General features: G+C 53.8%; 2 protein-coding genes across 2 annotated transcripts in view; one reads left to right on the top strand and one right to left on the bottom strand.

Moving 5' to 3' along the window:
* Positions 1-273: 273 nt before the first annotated feature.
* Positions 274-14,327, bottom strand: GBA2 (glucosylceramidase beta 2). Its single transcript, XM_079330324.1, has 17 exons — positions 14,102-14,327; positions 10,288-10,379; positions 9,973-10,088; positions 9,654-9,872; positions 8,885-9,124; positions 8,450-8,552; positions 7,028-7,181; positions 6,618-6,743; positions 6,331-6,515; positions 5,894-5,998; positions 5,150-5,257; positions 4,517-4,668; positions 4,262-4,368; positions 3,983-4,125; positions 3,558-3,673; positions 1,714-1,905; positions 274-1,185 (listed from the first exon to the last, which is right to left on the bottom strand). The coding sequence occupies exons 1-17, from the start codon at positions 14,293-14,295 to the stop codon at positions 964-966; spliced, it is 2,574 nt and encodes an 857-aa protein (XP_079186450.1). The 5' UTR covers positions 14,296-14,327; the 3' UTR covers positions 274-963.
* Positions 14,328-14,648: 321 nt separating this feature from the next.
* RGP1 (RGP1 homolog, RAB6A GEF complex partner 1) overlaps positions 14,649-17,939 on the top strand; it is a 5,035-nt gene continuing 1,744 nt past the window's right edge. The window contains exons 1-2 of the mRNA XM_079330654.1: positions 14,649-14,776; positions 15,404-15,698. Of these exons, the coding sequence (XP_079186780.1) occupies positions 15,428-15,698 (271 nt within the window). The 5' untranslated portion in view covers positions 14,649-14,776; positions 15,404-15,427. The remainder of the gene's footprint in view (positions 14,777-15,403; positions 15,699-17,939) is intronic.

Here is a 17,939-nt window from a genome sequence, read left to right on the forward strand (position 1 = left end):
ATGTTCTCTCCTCTGCTGCCTGCAAGGCAGGGCAGAGCCAAGAGCCAAGCAAGAAGCAGGCCCTTACCCTCTGCTATTACATGTGAAGAAGTGGATGAAGGAGGCAGATTCTGCTCCCTTTACAATACTCCACAAGAGTCATCCACCAGTGGGATTTGTCCCCTCCTTGTCACCCTAGCCCTCCAGCCCAACCCAGGAAGAAATATTGGAGTAGAAAGGATTTTCTCTTTTGGTCTGGTCTGGTGAAAAGAAGACACCAAATAAGAATAGGAGTAGACAGCTGGACAGATTTATTAAGAATTGAAGTGATTTATCCCCTTAAATGTGCTCCACTGCCTGCCCCCGGCACCAGCAGGGAGGGGGGCCATGGTACCAGACCAGGACCTGCTTCTTGGGCTCAGATTGTCACATCCAGGGAGCCGGGTCTCCCCTGGGGATTGTATCTGCCACAGGCCCCCCTGGGGCAGAGCCAGTCAGTATGTGCAGTGTCACCCCAGGACAGCTACAGCATCCATGTGCCTGAGTGCACCAGTCCAATGTCCTCACACACACATTCACCCACACCCTTTGCCCCCTGCAGGACAGGTCTACAGTTTACCCAGCCCAATGACTGCAGGAGAGAGGTCTCCTGTGGCCCTGGACAAGGTACCAGCTGCAGTTTGGGATGGCTGGGGAGCCTGCAGACTCTCAGAGCTCCGAGCAATGGGGAAGGGGAGGCACAGGCTCCAGCAGCAACTCCTTAACCCACTGCGCTCTGATGAGATATCCCCGCACCTCTGGTTCCCCCCTTGTGCTCAGCATCAGCGGCTGCAAGCCCCCTGAGGTCAAGGGCATGTAGTGGAGGTAGGGAAGGAAAACAGCAATGTGAGTACTAGCACAGAGCGGGAGGGGAGGGTCCCTGCCTGCCATCAGCAGCCCCCCCAGCCCCTGGTGCACCCGGTGCCCTGCCCAGTCCCACGAGGCTCAAGGTTGTCCCTGGGGGAGCGGTGCCGGTGCCGGTGCCCGGCCAGCCCGGCGCTCCAGGGCCAGCTGCATGCTCCAGATGCTGAGGGGCCGCATGTAGGCCAGCGAGCGGTACACCTTCTTCTCCCGATAGGCCTCGGGCGTCTGGAAAGCCATGCCCAGCCGTTCCCAAACCGTCCGGTAGCAGCCCTCTGCCGTACGGAAGCCTTCCTCCACCATGCCCTGCAGGAGAGGGGACAGCCCCATCAGCACGCCCACGGCCAAGGAGCACACGCTGGGGAGCGTGACAGCAGCATCCCCACTTGTGGATAATACAACTGTGCCTGAGAAAGGCCCTTGGGATCTTGTGTCCTGAGACAATTAAACCTTTCATGACTGATGCCCCTGCTCCCTGCCAAAACCTGTGTTATCATTTAGGATTTCTATTGGTATTTAGCTTTACTAGATGATTGGTCCTTTCTCATCTAGAATCTTAAAGTAATTGGATAGTTTCTCAATTTATAATTTTACTGGTTAGAAATTCAATGCCCCTGAAATCTATAAAGACCCCTTGCTGTGTTATGCAACCAGATTTCGCTGGTAGAACCCTCCAAAGAAAGAAAGCTATTTTCAGAACCTCTACAGAGACTCCCGAAGTGTCTCTTTGCTAGCTGAGTAGCTGACTCTGCCTCGGCAGCCCTCGGAGCTATCGGGACCCCGTAGCAGCCCAAAGCTAGAACCACCCTAGCCCAGGCAGCTACACCCACTCACCTCCTGGATCATGGTGGCAGCCAGGGAATAGACCACGCCGATCCACACCTCGCTGGACTGGACGCTGGAGGTGTCGGGCACGCCGTCGGGTCTCATGCCGTTCACGGCCCCCATGGTGCCGCCCGCAAAGCTCAGCACGTTCTTCTCAAAGATGGTCCTGAGTGCGCTGAGAATGTGACTCTTGGGGAAAACCTGGGCAGACAGAGATGGGCTTGGTGCTCATGTGGACCCTGCAGGTTGGGTCTGGAGCAGGATAAAAATTTTCCATCAGCAAAACGGCAACACTGCTCGCTGGGTTAGTAGCAATAAATATCCTACCCCAGAAAAGCAACAGGATGCAGTGAAACATCTCTTACACAAAAAGGATAAAAAAGCACTCAAAGTACTTAACAGAGAGGTGCTGAACCACATTCCACATTACTCGAGAGAATGCTGACAGCCCATTCACCTAGTCAACCTCCAAAACCAGCCTCTCACTCACAGTCACCAGCCAAGCCCCTTCCTCATTGCTTGGGGGTTTGCCTTGGGGGCCTGACTAACCATACTATGCTCATCTGCTTTACAGTTGTCACTTGCAAGAGCAACAAGTGCCATGAGGCTCATGAGCACAGCACAGGGATGTGCCAGACACTTAGTCTGGTGACACCAGAGTCAGGGGAAGCAGAGGCTGGGATGACAGCAGGCAGGATCTTGTCAGGAAAGGCTGGGCAGTCCCACCAGAGAGCTTTGGCAGACTCCAAGCAAAAGCAGCAAACCCCTTCTCTCTATGCTCAAGCCAAGCATCCCTGCTGACATCTTTCCCCAGTGTGCCTTATCTGCAGACAAACCCAGGGACTGCTGTGGCAATCAGTGAAGGGCTGGTGTGCCCATCTCTGGCCAAAGCTTTGGGGCACACTTGCTTCAGGACTGGGTCACAGGCTGCTCTTACATTGCATTTCTGACTCGTTTGCTGCTGACTTGGGCACGCAGCAAGGCCACATTAATGAGGTTATGGCCAGGCAATGGACCAAAATGCTTGGAAAAAATGGAATGTCAGAGTAACAGAGGAGAAAAATTCACCAGTCCCACCTCCAGTCAGCTCAGAGCTCAGCAGAGAGCAGGGAGAAGTGGCACCTTTAGCAGCAGGAGTCTGAGGATAGGGAAAGGCAAGCCAGATTCTGGACTGTACCACATTTACTGTTTTCTCCCCAAATCTGAAGCTCCCCTCTGATTTCCCAACAGACAGTGATGTGATTTGTCACCCTCCCACAGGCAAAGCCAGTCCTCCCTTCACTCAGCTGAGACCTTTGCCTGTCCATGCCCACCAGAAAGCTTTGCTGTCATAACTGCCCACAGGGTATAAATATCCCAATGTTTCTCCTGCCCCTCTCTCTTCAAGGCATTGCAGCACCAGCAGCTGCTCTGACCATCCCACCAGACATGAGGAGCCTGCAACCAATTCTCCTCTTTCAACTGAAGAGCCACAGACTTCAGGACTTGGAATAAGCTGTAGCTCCCTCCAATATTAATTCTGGACTTTTTAGGGCAGTGGAAATTTTCACACCCCTTTTTCTATCATTTTTAAACAAATAGTACCTTGTCCAGAGCAAACCCCACTGGGCCAAAGCTAGCTGCAGTTGCACCTCCCTGCTGAATGGCCTCTCTGTGAACGGGTTTTGGTTTAGGATGGATTCTGCTATATCCATCCGACAGCCTCCACTAGTGTGTGCAGAGTGAGAGAGCAGGCAGCTACCACCCACCCCAGCCCTGGAGTGTAACCCCCAACATATTCCACCACTGTGCTACTTCCCTCCTGCCACAGGTCCCATCTTACCCCGGCCACACCACACAGCCCCTTCTCCTACCTCAAACTCCCCTAGGTCCAGACCACAAGCTCCGAGAAACCACTGCCCAGCACACTGGTCTGACATGATGCTGCTGGATGTGTTACTTCCACTGCTATCATAGTTGTAGTATTTTCCTAGAAAAGGCAGGGAACAGTTTAAAACAAACAGATGAGGACATTGGCTCTAAACACCTCACAGTGTGGCACAAGCACAGCTGCTTTTCTGAAAAGACTCTTGTTTCTTTTCCACACCTTTTCCTCCTAGACATCTGCTTCTTCCCCTCCATTTAGAGGGGAAGCATCTTCCTTCCTTCCCCCCATCTTGCAGGGATATCTCCCTTCCTTCCCCCATTTCCCACAAGGCTCCATGATCCAAGAAAGAGCCATTCCCTTCCAAGGGAAGCACGGCCAGCTGAGCTTGATTCCCCACTGCTGAGCACTCACCGTTCCAGAGCATCCTCTCAAAAGCCTCCTTGCCCTTGTTCAGGATGTCCAGGTACTTCTGCCGGGTCTTAGCATCCCCAAGCACCTCTGCCATCTTGCACATCATGCAGACAGCAGCCAGCCACAGTCCACCACAGTAGGCACTGCCAAAGAGAGCACTATCAGCAATGTGGGACACCTCAAGGGTTCCATGACAAATGGGATACAAAGGTGCAGCTCTGAGCTATGTCCCTACCCCACAGCCCCCATCTCCAACCCCCACTTGCCTCTCTTGCTCACCTGGCTCCATGCACCACCCACGCATCATATGTCTGGTCAGCAAAGCCACCGTTTTCAATGAGCCCATCGTTATCCGTGTCAAACTTCATCTCTGACTCCATCACAGCCTGTGGGAGAGGCAGGAGATGGTCACGCAGTACTCACATCCTGGAAGCCCCCCACACTCTGTTCAGGAGCATCCATGCTCTGAGTAAGCAGCTTGGCTCCTGAGAGAAGTGGGAAAGGATAGTGCCCCATGGTCTGATGTCCCAGTACCTGGCACACTGGCCACATGTCCTGCAGGTACAGGGAGTCACGTGTCAGGTAGTAGTCACGATACACCTGCAGCACAAACTTCAGGTTGAGGTCCTTCCAGTCAGCAGTGTCGTGCATCAGGTAGGCATTGACACGCTGCCATGGCTCATCATCTAAACCAGGACAGACCAGATGGAGCAGGGCAGCAAGTAACAAACATCCCTTCTCCTACACAGGAGCAAGGACCCAGGGGTGCTGTGAACAAACAGCACTGAAATAATATGCTGTACCCTGTGCCATCTCTAGCGAGAACAGACTTCCTGCTACTTCCCTCCGTCTCCCTTGTAAAAGCTCCATGCAGCACGGTCTTCATCACCACCCCACACCATTCAGCTTTCCATTCCCAGAAAATATAGAATGACAGAATCATTTAAGTTGGAAAAGACTTCTCAGCACTGCTAAGCCCATCACTGAACCACATCCCTAAGTGCCACACCTACACTTCTCTTAAATACACCAGGGATGGTGGCACCACAACTTCCCAGTTCCAGTTCCAATGCGTGACAATAAAAAACAGTGTATTTCAAGCACCATACCCATTTCCCACCGCTTGACCTCCCATCTGCTCCCACACAGGCCCAACAGACCCCTCACCTGGGTCCCCAATGTCATGTGGCACCACATTCTTAATCTTCACCTGGGATGTCTGACCACACATGAGGTACTGCCGAGGCTGGACATCCTCGTTCACAACAGCGACAGCTGCAGAGGACACAAATCAGGTCACACAAAAAGGGCAGCAGAAACTGCTGCAGAAATCTTCAAGCATAAGCACGGGCAGGATCGCCAGCACCAGCATGCCAGGCTGCGCTTTGGAGTTCCAAGATCACAACCCTCTCCAAAAGGCTGAGGGGACAAGTTTTCCATCCCCCACTCAGCAGGGGACATGCAACTGTCACTACCCCTTAAAGGGACAGCTTTAGGAAGGGAATCCAGTGGGCCCAGTCCTAAAAGAGCCCAGCAATGGGCTGTGTTCCACACCACTACCCAGGCCACCAACAGGCAGCCACCAAACCCAGCCAGAGCACTGGGAGTCTGCAAACAGCTCTGTGTGTCTGCTCTTCAAGGGGCACAGATGGGAGATCCAGAGATGGGAACACCAGAGGCTTCCCCAGGGCAGGCAGAGGCAGCTGTGCACCCCCAGCATGGCAAGAAGGCACCCCCAGTGCTGGGCACAGACAGGCTGAGGCAGCAGCATTGCAGGGCTGCAAGTGGTGGGCACAGCAGAGGGGCTGCAGGGGAATGCTGCCTCCATGGCACACATCTCTAGAGCAGCAGCTGTCTCCAACCCCCCGTCCCTTCCCCTGGCAGCAAGGCAGGGCCTCTGGGGACACTCACCAATGTCATACTGCAGGCTGATCTGCAGCTTGGGCCACAGCAGGATGAGAGCGAAGGAGGCGTAGAAATGGACATCGTAGGTGTTGTACATGCGGTACTCCTGGCCTGGCAGGACGGGGCAGATGGTGAGGGGAAGAGACTGCCATGGGCAGGGAAAAGGGGGAAAGGGCCTCCCTGCACATGGCCCAGGACAGGGGCTCTTTCCCAGTACAGGCAGAGGCTCCCATTCAAAGAGGGTTTTCATCCTCTACATAGGCGCCAGGGATCTGGGGAACACTTCATGCCACATCCTTCAGGGCTGCAAGGGCTTTTCCTGGGAATACCACTGCTCCCCACAAGCAAAGTGTGGAAACCATCCCCACAGCAGGTCAAAAACACAGGGCTACAGTCATGGGAGGGGTTGAGCTGGGAGAATGCCTCACATCCTTGGGAGTTACCTTCCAAATAAGCAAACCGTCCGTACTCCCGCAGGACAGGGAGGAGCTGGGACAGTCCCGCCCCCGCCGGCCCCTGCAGGTCCTCGGCACAGCAATCAGGGGGCACCTCCATCCAGATGGTTCCCCCATCCGTCATGAAGTAGAGCTCATTGAACAGTGCTGACTTGTACCAGGAAGGCAGCTGGCTGTGGGAAAGAGGGAAGCTCACCCTCAGAGGCTGAGGTGGTGATGCTCCTGTGGCAGCCAACCACAGGAGACCTCTGGGAAGATGCTCCCATCTGCCCTACCTGTTCTCCAGGATGGGATTCTGCCACGCTTCGATCTTCCTCTCCCACTCCTCATAGTGTGTCAGGGCATAATGGGACAGTGCAGGAGCAGCATCACCTTTGCTGCCAAAAAACCGGGTGTACCGCCTGCCAAGTGAGGTTTTGGTGAGCACCCCGTGGGCTCCACCTGGGAAACCCACACAGACACTACAGAGGGACACTGGACTACAGTGAACAGCAGAACTCAACTGCTGCTGCAGGGGCATGGGGGAGCAGGAGCTGGACACAGGGTCCCCTCCCTGAGCTTGCAGGACCGCACCACAGGGAGTTGGGAGTGGGCCAAAAGGTCCCCACATGGTACACAGGTCAGGAAGGGGGGAAAAGGGGGCTCTGAAGGCATGAGTCAAACACCACTGGGACAACACACCTACCTGAGGTGCAGCTTCTCCTTGGAGCCAAAGTGAACACAGGGCATGTCCCAAGCCAGGGCCAGCTCCAACGTCTTGTGCCCATGGGCAGGCACCCTGCAGCTGGCACACACTGCTGCTGCTGTCACTTCCCCTTTCTCTGTTGGCCTGCTTTTACCTGCCAGGAAAAATTAAGGTACTCTTAAACAACCAAGGAAGATCAAAGGGAGGGTAACTGAAGTTCACATACTCCTTGAGGGAGAGGAAAGTGGGTTTTGTATGAGCCCCTGTACAACCTGGAAGGTACAGCCCAGGGCTTTAAGGGATGATGTTGCCACAGGAAAAAAATACCTTCCTTGGGAGGAGTGGTTAAAAAGATTCAGTCATTCAAGAACAGGAACAAATCAGGCAGGAAAAGCCACAAGGCATGAATGGAAGCTACAGAGTATCCCATGACTCTGTATCTGTGCGCTGCAATCAGAGACACTGTGACTTTCTAGGGACAGTCATTGTTTCCAGCTTTTTGCAGGGTGCTTGAGCCATGATGGTATTTAAGAAAAGCCCTGAGGTGGCTGGATAATTATATGCTGGTTCTGACATGTGCACAAGGTAAACTCATTAGAGCAACATAAGCACAGATCCTGACTATGATAATGTCTGGCATGCATGAAGGAAAACCACATCCCAATAGCCTGAAGACCTTTGAGTGCATCTAGGCAGGAAGCTTGATTTTCTGGAAAAAAATATATAGTAAACACTTCATTTACATAATTTAAGCCTTGAGAAATCTTGCAAAGACCCAGCATCACTAGTTTGTCAGCATCAACCTTATTTAGAAACTGGTAGACATCAGGGAAATGGTCACCTTTTATGGTAATAAGAGAGGAGCAGCAAAGGCTAGAGATGCCACCCTGCTTCAAGGCTCCTCCCAAGGGAGGGACCAGACACCTGCAGATGGATGCAGAATTATCAAAGGAATACCAGAGATGTTCAAAGAACTGTTACAGTAGGAAGAGGACAGCAAGTGATGGCAGCACTAAACCCCAAGCACTGTTAAAGGCTGGCAGGAACAAATTTGACAAGACACAGCTCATTTATCTGGAAACAAGGACTGAGGGAAGGTGCCTAGGCAGCACACTGGCTCCCTAGCAGAACTCTCAATTCAGTGTGCAACCACACAGAGACTAATAAGATACTGGCATGTATAACTAATAGTCAAGAACAGCCTGAAAATGGTATGAACAGATTTTGGAGCAGCAAGGAAGGAATGGGAAATTTGGATACAGCCTAAATTTGAGAATAAGCCACAGCATCCCAGAGGGATTTTAACCAGCCAAGGAGTTTGGAAGAAAGAACTCTGCCCTGGCTTGGGTGCCCAGAACCAGCGTGGCCACCCATTTCCCTTGCACCCCCTCCACCCATCCCACAGAGGATGGAGGCACTCACCAGTGGGTGAATCCAGCCTGCCATCCTGCAGGAGGTCCTGCCACACCTCTCTACCCAATCCCGTGGGATTGAATGCCGTGACATGAGTGACTCCTGTGCCAGCCTGGGGAAGGGAAGAGCACCATCAGGAGCTGCTACTTTGGAGAAGATCCATGCTCTCCACTCCCCAATACCATCACCAGGATATCACACTCACTTCCCCAGAAACTTGCTGCCCAGCAACTCCAAGTCTAAACTTGTTGCCTCAGCTGCTCTCCTGACACCATTCCCAAAGAGGGTGCCCTCAGGGAAGACATGTCCCCACTCCTGGTGTCAGGCAAGTGCTGATAACCGGTGCCAACCCCAACCTGTTGCACGCCCATCCTTTACCAGCTGCCTGCAGGCAGCTCCCCCACACCCAGCAGGGCTCTCCAGCAGGAGCCACAGCCCCTTTACCTTCTCCCGGGCAGAGATGGCCAGGGTGAAGGGGTTCACAGCGGGGCAGTGGTGCAGCAGGACTCCAGCAACCCGCTCTCCATCCTTCTGGAAGATGAAGGGCTCGTTCCAGTGCCCGCCGCTCCTGTCCTCCTTCCCTCCCGTGCCGTTCTGCAGGCTGAACATGATGGACACTTCCACGTCCTCATCCCTGCCGTTCTCCACCTCCCAGATGAACACTCCCACTGGCAGGCTGGAGTCCTGGCAGAGACACAGAACGCTGTCTACAGGGCTCCTGCTCCACAGGCAGCAGCGTCATTTCCCCCGTTGCTGGCGACACGGCGCAGGATGCAGCGGGAGCAAGAGCATTGGGAATAATAACTTGGTCTTGGAGTCTGCTGCCGAGCTGAGGAGCAGCAGCAGAGCAATTTGGGAGGCAGGCAAGACAAAATTCAAAAGAGAAGCCCTGGGCTGGCAAACACCACGCCGGGCAGCAGAGAGACGGAAAGCGGCGTTTAGGCTCAGCCGGGTGTCTCATCACTCATCTGCTCGGCAGGTTGATACAGGCTCACGTGCTGCGCTGGGGTAAGAGGAAGGTCAGACGTGTCAGCAGCACAGCTGCCACCCTCGCCTGGGGCTGGCAGCCAGCACGGGCAGCGCTGAGCCATCCCTTGCTGCAATCCCCAGCTCCCGCACGGCTGCGGGGCTTCCCCCGCCTGGGACCACTGGGAAATGTTGGGAAACCCGGCTAACAAGCAGCTCTGCCCCGGGGATGCCGTCACCGCCTTACCTTATAGTCATGGGGGATGACAGGAGAGACCTGTCGGCAGGTGAGCACCACCTTCTGCCCCGGCAGCTCGTAGACCAGCCACGCACGGGGGTACAGGGCGTGGTAAAAGGCATAGTGGCCGCAGTAGCCCCAGTTCCAGCCCTGCAGGCTGCTGGGTCTCTCCACGGACAAGACCTGCTGGTAAATCGTCTGCCCCTTGCACCGCAGGCACACCGTGAACTGTGGAGGAGAGAAGCACATGCAGGGGATGAGATGAGCCCTGGAGCAGATGTCCCAAGCACCCGGGCTGCTGCAGCGACTCTCCCCTCGCAGACCCTACCTGATTGGCAATGACAGTTTCGTATTGGTAAAGGCCAGGGTTCAGCTGCCAGCGGCAGAACTCTCCTCGCCAGCCACGGGTGATGGTGCCTCCCCCAATTCCGCCCAGTGGACATCCTGGCAAAGACACCAATAGTTAGCACCCCCATTCCCCCCACTGGTGACACCTGGCTCAGGAACTCCCCCATTCTCTACAGAGGAGAGGCACTCAGCATAGACCATATCACAAAAGCTCCTTGACTCACTCATACCATCTAGCACTCTGACATCCCCACATGAATCCCTGCCCACCCCAGTGCCCAAAGTGAAGGCTCACCATAGATCTGCTGCAGAGGAACAGCACACAAGAGGTCAATGAAGGCAGATTTCTTCTCTATGCGGGTCTTCTTAATCCACCACCTGAAGTATCTGCAAGGGAAAAAGAAGTATTGAAGAAGTCAGGAGCTGGCAACACCATCCCTTCAGCATCACTGAGCTTTTCCTCCTTGTAGACATGTCCAACATAAACCTAGGTCCCAGTGCCCATAGGACAAGGGGTGATAAGGCTCTATCACCCTTCTGGAGCATGCCTCAGTCAACAAGCACAAGCAGGCATAGTTCAGGCAGCTCAGGACTCACTGCAAGGACAACACAAGAGCAGGACTCCCAGCTCATATAGCATAGAAGGAAATGGAAAAGTGGGAATGCACACAAGGACCACCGCCACCATCTCCATGCCTGGTACACAATGCCCTGGTAAGGAAGGCCTGCAATCAGAGGTGCAAGCCCAGAGGAGACACACACTCCAAGGACATGAGCCTTGCTCTTCAACCTCCACGCCCCCATTGCCATACAGCACCACATCCCTGTGCCACATCATTGGGGGCAAAGGGCACAGGGCAGCTTGCCCTGGAAGTGGTGATGGTTGCTGTCTGCAGCTGGCAGGATTCTGGGGACTTGCCTCCACCCACACACCAGCTGTGCAGACCGCCACTGCCCATCAGATAATTTCTCACCCAAAGGTCTGGGAATCAAGACACCCAAACAGGGGCACACCTGTGGCTGGGTGTGCCAGCACCACTCGAGGCAACAGGAGTAGGGCTGGGCTCCGAGTCAGTGCTTGTAAAGTACTGGCTTTGGCTAATAAACTGCCCCAAGTTAAGTCTTCTATACAGAGATAATTAGCACACAGAAATCAGCTACCATACCAGAAGCTGGAGAACCTTGCCTGGGTCAGGTAAGACCCAGCTGGCAACTGCATGGCACTGGGTGCCAAGGTGGACAGTGGGGGCACAGGAGCCCCCACAGTGGGCAATGTCCCTGAGCTACCTGCAGACACCCAGGCCATACTGCCCAGTAGAAAACCACCCCAACCAGGAGCACATAGCCTGTCCTACCCCTGGTTTCGCAGGATGCAGAGCACAGGCAATGGGCAACCCATGATACCTCTACTACTAAGTGTACCAAACAGAAACAACCCTCACTTGACTTTTTGACTGCTTACTGGGCATTCACCTTTATTCACCAACACCTGAGGTCCCCAAACCCTTCAGCATGAGATTTTTCTGGGTTGCAGCCTCACAGGACCTAGACGCAGCTTGCTCTCCACTCCTACAGACCCAGCTTTGTGTTCGATTGTCTATGGATGTTTTGCTCAGGGAGGTTCAGGGCATGAAGAGAACAAGCCTGTCCTGCTTGACTGCCCTGAGACAGGGTCTGCCACTATCTTCCAGCTATATCTGCTGCAACTGCTCTTCTCCAGCCAGGACAACTCCAGCCTTACCCTGCCAAGGTGAGGTTTTGGCAGTGCTCTCTCTCTCTCTCTCAAGGAAATGATTATTATTCCTTTTCAACCCAGTGTCAGGGAACCAACCCAGCTGCTTCCCCAGCAGGCTTCTGGCAACAGGAAATAAGGTGCCCAGGCAGAGTGTCTGCAGCACAGCCTAGCGGGGCACCCTGACTCCTTGGATAGGAGGCAGGAGATGGATTTCAGGAAACGGTTTTTGCAGAGAACAAAAAAATGTTTGGGCTTTACTGCCACTGCCAGTCATTTTATCATCTCAATAGCAAACTCTTCTCCTGCCAGCTTCTCCCAAAATCACACAAGCTAAGAAGAGAAGTCCAGCGGTCGATGCCCAATTGCTGGCTATTAACAGCTCTGACGGGGCTGAAGAATAACCAGGAGAAAGACTTCGTGTTCTGTAGCACTAAAAGCCCTGTCAGGGCTGGAGGGAATTTCTTCCCCTCTGAATAGGCAGTGGAATTAAAACCTGTCTGAACATCACCCAGCTGATCTGGATGCCATGACCCCTCCTAAGACACATGAGCCACCTTGGCGGAAATCTACCTGCACCTCTTCTCTTGCCTCGCTAGTCCCAGTTGAGTCCTCTGCACAACCCCTTCTTTCCAGACACGCATGTCCTCCCAGAGCTACCCCTATGAGCCCTGATTAACAAAAAATCCTGCCCCAGGGCTGAAAACACCCCCAGCCATGTCACCTGCACCTAGGGCTGGTGCTGCAGAAGAGGGCACCCATTATCATGTTTAATTCGATACAACAACATCAACCCAGGATGTGGCAGCTCCTCTGCTGGTCCTGGATTCCTGAGCCCAAGATGTGCAGTGACCCCAAGGCACTCCTAGTGGCTACAAACACCTGCACCAGGCGACTTTGCACTTGATGCACCAAGCCAATATCAATACCAAGTTTTGAGAACATCCCTGGCACAGGGGCCACTCATCATGGGTCATTCAGGAAAGGGCAGGCCAACCTGCAGGGCTTCACAGACCACTGCACCAAAACACAGAACTGGGCTCCAGGTTCCTCTCACACCACCAGCAACGAGGTTTCCATGAGCTGGCTGCCCCAGCCAGGCAGATGTTGAGGTGCCTACCAATGCCTGGAGCATGCAGCCTCCCATATATTCTCACATCCCTGAATGGGATGTCATTTCAGCCAATAACATTGGCCCTGGGTTTTAAATCAAACCCATACACGTATTTCTCATCATCCTGGTACTTTGTCTCGTCTGCTCTTGAGGCTAGAATTTCCTTGCAAGGAAGTTCTTGCCATTGCAAAAGTATTTTGAGATAGCAATCAAATTACATTCAAAACTTGAACAGGAGAAGAAGCAGTAGTTTGACTTCAAGCTTCTTGCTTTAAAAGACTTTTTCCTAGGACTGATACAAGGCACTTCCAGACTTCAATAAGCACAAGGCCAGGATCGCTTCTTCTAACTGCTCACCCCACCAGAACTTCATGCTTTCCCACATGCTCAGCTCATCCCAACCTGCCACGGCGGCTTTTCCAGCAGCCTTTATTTATCTTCGGTGCATGACCCACACTCTCCCTTCCCAGTGCCCAGGTTTCCACTGGGTTGTCTCAGGTCAGACCAGCATGCCATAAACCCTGAGGCAATCCAGAATCTGCCCTTTCATCCAGCTTTGCAGGAACCAGCTTGGCAAGAGGCAGCCTCCAAAGACACCAGCAGAAAATGGAGGCAGGAGTCATAAATCCAGCACAAGGAAATAAGCAATGCCATCACTGGTCCCAGCGTTCAGCCTGACGGGTGCACAAACACTGTCAGCATTCGGACTCCAGCAATAAAGGTTAAAACAACACTGTCACTTTCCACGCGTGCTCTCTGTCGTTACTTCCAGCTCACCCCAGCGCAAAGCCGGGAGAAGTGCCCCGTTCCCAAACCTGCCACAGCACACAGCGTTGCAAACCCTTCCCAGCTGGCCCCAGTTTAACCTCCAGCTGCCAGCACTGGGGACGATGCGGCAGCGTTGAGTTCTGGGGGTGGGAGATGGGGATCCCCATCGCCAAGAGATGCTCCCAGTCCTCCCAGCTCCCCCCGTTCTGAGGAGCCCAAGCGCCGGGTGTTGCCCCTTTAGCACCAATTGCTCCCAGCGCCGGTGTCAGGAAGGCTGGAGGGTGCCGGCAGCTCCGGGCGGCAGGAGGGCGGCTCCGCCAGCCTGGGGCCTTCCGTGATCCGGCAGACTCTGCCCTCTGTACACCGGGACACCGCCGGTGCCTGCCCGGGTCGAGGCCCCGCGGCCCCGAGCGGCTCCAGCGCAAAGCTGTGACCCCCGCGGGACGCCCTCCCTCATCCCGGTGTGCTCCCGGCCCCCTCCATCCCCCGCCGTACCGCAAGCCGAGACCGACGTGCCGCAGGACATCGCGGACTGGCACGTCCCCGGCGCCGTAGGGCTGCCGCAGCTCCTCGAAGCTGTGTGCCAGGCAGACGCGCCAGCCGTCCGCCGCCACGCCGCGGCCCTGCGCTGCCCCCTCGTAGCGCCGCATCAGCGGCCCCGCCGCCGCCTCCTCCTCCGCCGCCGCCATCACCGCCCCCCGCCCCGTGCGCGCCCTCTTCTTCACCGCCCCGCCCCGCCCCGCCCGCGCCCCCGGGGCACGGCGGAAACACCGACCCGCCCCGCCGCCGCTCCCCGGGGGCGCCCGGCCGAGCGCCGCCGAGCAGATTCCGAGAGTAGCCGAGCGCTGAGCGAGCGCGGCTGAGGGGCGTGCGAGAGCTGCCGAGCGCTGCCCGAATTCTGCCGGTAGCAGCCCGTGCGCCGAACGCGGGTGCCCGAATTCTGCCCGAGTGTTGCCGAATGTAACACGAGTGTATCCGAGTGTAGCCCGAATGTTTCCGAGTGTTGCCGAGTGTAGCACGAGTGTTGCCGAATGTTGCCGAGTGACGAGGCTTCCCGAGCGCTACCCGAGCCTTGCCGAACTCTGCCCGAGCGCTGCCGATCCCCGCCGAGCGGCTGAGGGGAGCCGGGCCTGCAGTGGTGCCGGACGGCGAGCGCGGCCTGTGCGGGTGGTGAGTGGGCCCGAGGCGGGAGCTGCGGAAATTTTGCGGCCCCGTGTCCCTGATCCCTCGGGTAGAGCTATCCGTGTGCGTGTCTGCGTTAGGGACTAAAGGCCCGCGGGTGTCAGAGCTGTCCTTTCTCACCGTCGCGGTGCATTCTTACCCCCCTTACCTGTGTAGACCTGAGAAGAAGGCTTACATGTTTGTAAGGATCGGGCTGTGCGTGTTTTCCCCCACACTTCCTGTGTGTGTATGTATCTGTGTCCCCATTCCCCCTTAGTTACATTACCCAGCTCTCTCTCCGTGTGTCCCTGGCAGCACAAGGGTGAATGGCTTTAAACTATTGAAAGAGACTACGTTTAGATTAAATATTAAGACGAATATCTTTACTATGAAAAGGGTGGTGAGGCACTGGCACAGGTTGCCTAGAGAAATTGGAGATGCTTTATACCTGGAAGGGTTCAGTGCCAAGCTAGATGGGGTCCTGAGCAATCTGGTCTGGTGGGAGGTGTCCCTGCCCGTGGCAGAAGATTGGAAAAAAAATTATATATTTAAGGACTCTTCCACCCCAAACCGTTCAGTGATTCCTTGAAACTATGGTTCTGTGATAACATGCCCACTGTTGGCTTTTTTTGGCAGGTGTGCAGCAGGACTGTCCAAACCATGATTGAAGTGTTGGCCAAGCTGAGCCGTGGGCCCGTGTTCCTGGCAGGGGAGATGCTGGAGTGTGTGATCACCTTCACCAACCCATTATCAGCCTCATCAACCTCTGCTAGCAGGTACAGGTGCCCATGCCAGTCCATGAACAGAGCCTCCAAATGCTGGAGCTGGTACCTCCACAGGGAACAGCCCACCCTCTCTCCCCTTTCTGGAGTAGTAGTCATGGCTGCATTGTGGGGCAATGGTGCCAGCTCAGCCCCTTGTGACTTCCCTACTTGAGGAACTCCCTTAAGGAGGCCTTGCACCATCTCAATTTTGGGGGTGAAGCTAAGGTAATTATTCTGGTTTTGTGCCCCCAAGAAGTAGACAAGGAGAGAAGTATGCAGTTGGAGGTCCTCTGTCCCTCAGGTGATCTCTCAGTGACAGTGGCTGGCAGAAAATGAAGCCAAACTGGCTGTCAAAGTGGGATATCTGGTCACACCAGGGTGACAGTCCCACAGAGCAACATCCAGGCAGTGTTGTTATTTCCTGCATTTCTGGAAGGAGCTCTCTTTTATCCAGCAGTGCTGGATAGATCAATGTGATCCCTGCCACAAGAGATGGCAGACAAAGTGGAGGGTCTGAAAGGGGCACTTTCTGCAGCCTCATTTTCGGTGGCCCAGCCTTTGAGCACTGAATCTCCCCTTATCAGTGCTGAGGAAATGTGAGAGGATGGGAGCTCCCCATATTGGCTCACAGGGGGTGACTCCATGTCACAGGTAATCACCCAAAGCCTTCATGTCCTCTGAGTGTGTGGCCTTGTCTGATTCTTTAGGGAGTGGAGAGTGCTTTCTCATCTTGAGTCCTTCCTGGGAAGTGTCTGTTTCCAGCCCTGTCAGGTTCAGCATGTTTTCATCACCGTGTAATTGTTTTGGTGGGCCCACTCACAGCCTCGGCAGCAGAGGGCTTCTGTATTTATTACCTTCCTTAACTTTCCATCTTTTCTTCTTGTTTCCTTTGAACTGCTGAGTTCAGGTTTCAAATTCAGCTGTGGCATAAGCATCCAGCTTCCCAGAGTTTTGTCCTTTGTGATGACAAGAGCTGTTTTGCCTGCTTCTGAAACATATGGGACTGCAAGGGTACCAGGTGGCATGGTTTGGGAGGTTTGCAGTGCATTTATGAGAACTTCAATTAAAACTTCAGATGTGTTGTGATATGCAGAAGACTGCCTCTTGAAAAGGAAAAGTTTTTAAAATAATAAGAAAAAACCCCAGGTGATCAATCAGATGAGACCTGGCTGAGCCAAGTGAGTGGTGACAGCAAATAGATTGGTGGTTTGGAAAAGGAAGCTGTGGGTTGCGTAAAGGCAGGAGCCAGATCAAAGCACTGTGACTGCAACAAGCAGATAGACCTGACAGAGCCTGGAAGGTTTTGGGGCTGACAGGTGTAGGGACAGAGAAGCTGCATTTTGAGCACAGGGACAGAATTGAAAGGCAGGAAATTAATTTGATGGTGGAGTACAAGAAACAAATCTCTTCTGGCCGGAGGCTGCATAGAGCATGTCCTGTGTAGGATCCAGGAGTTGTGGGGGAAGGTGAAACTGCAGGGAAGTGACCTCAGCACCAGTGCAGGATCCTCCACTGCTGAACAAGCACCAGCTGAGCAAGCCAGCTCGGCTGGCAGGAAGGGACATGCAAATTTTGTTTGGACATCTGTCTAGAAAAAATGAAAACAATCTGTATTGTAAAGCAATGCTGAAAAAGAAAAAAATACTCAAAAATACAGTGTTTGAAGGTACTGGAATCATTCTAAGCTTGTATAAATTTAGCAAACATTGCCTCAAGCAAGAGCAGTTCTCTGCTTCCAAACAGCAGATACCTTACAACAAAAAAAATAGGGCAGCCCTGATGGACAAGTACATTGCTGGTACTTTTGAAAATGCAGAATTACAGCTGTAGGGCTCAAAGCAACTAGATATAGTAGCTGAGGTGTGTTTGGGTAAGGGCGGCCAGCACATACTAAAATCAAATAGTGCATCATTAGTCAGCTGACACAAGTACAGCACACCTTTTTCCCTGGTTCATTTGGACCTTTAACTGCTGTGATGTGTCACATGAAGGGACATCTGTGTGCCGCAAAAAAATCTCTCTGCCACCTAAAGCTCTGGTGTTTGTGCTTACTAATCAGATCATGATGTTGAAAAACACCAGAGGAACTATTCACTGGCTAAACTATAGAGACTACTATTGAAATAAAAATAGAAGAGTGATTTGGAAACTGAAAGGTGTCACTAGTACCATGGGAAGTGCCCTATGGAATGGCTGACATCACAGCAGAATCCAAAACATGAAACTGTTTTTGGTGCTGGATGCATAGCCCTACATTAATTCCTGTGGCTGTTCAGAGGGGAGTCAAAATGACACCTTTGCCTCCCCTGTTGCCGTCAGCAAAGTCCTTGCATAAGGAGAAGTAAGTAGGTCCTAATGAAAGACCCAGAAGCATCCTTCTTTGGTCTGGCACAAACAGCAGCTGATGT

Source organism: Erithacus rubecula, assembly GCF_903797595.1.
Source record: "Erithacus rubecula genome assembly, chromosome: Z".
Taxonomy (NCBI): Eukaryota; Metazoa; Chordata; class Aves; order Passeriformes; family Muscicapidae; genus Erithacus; species Erithacus rubecula.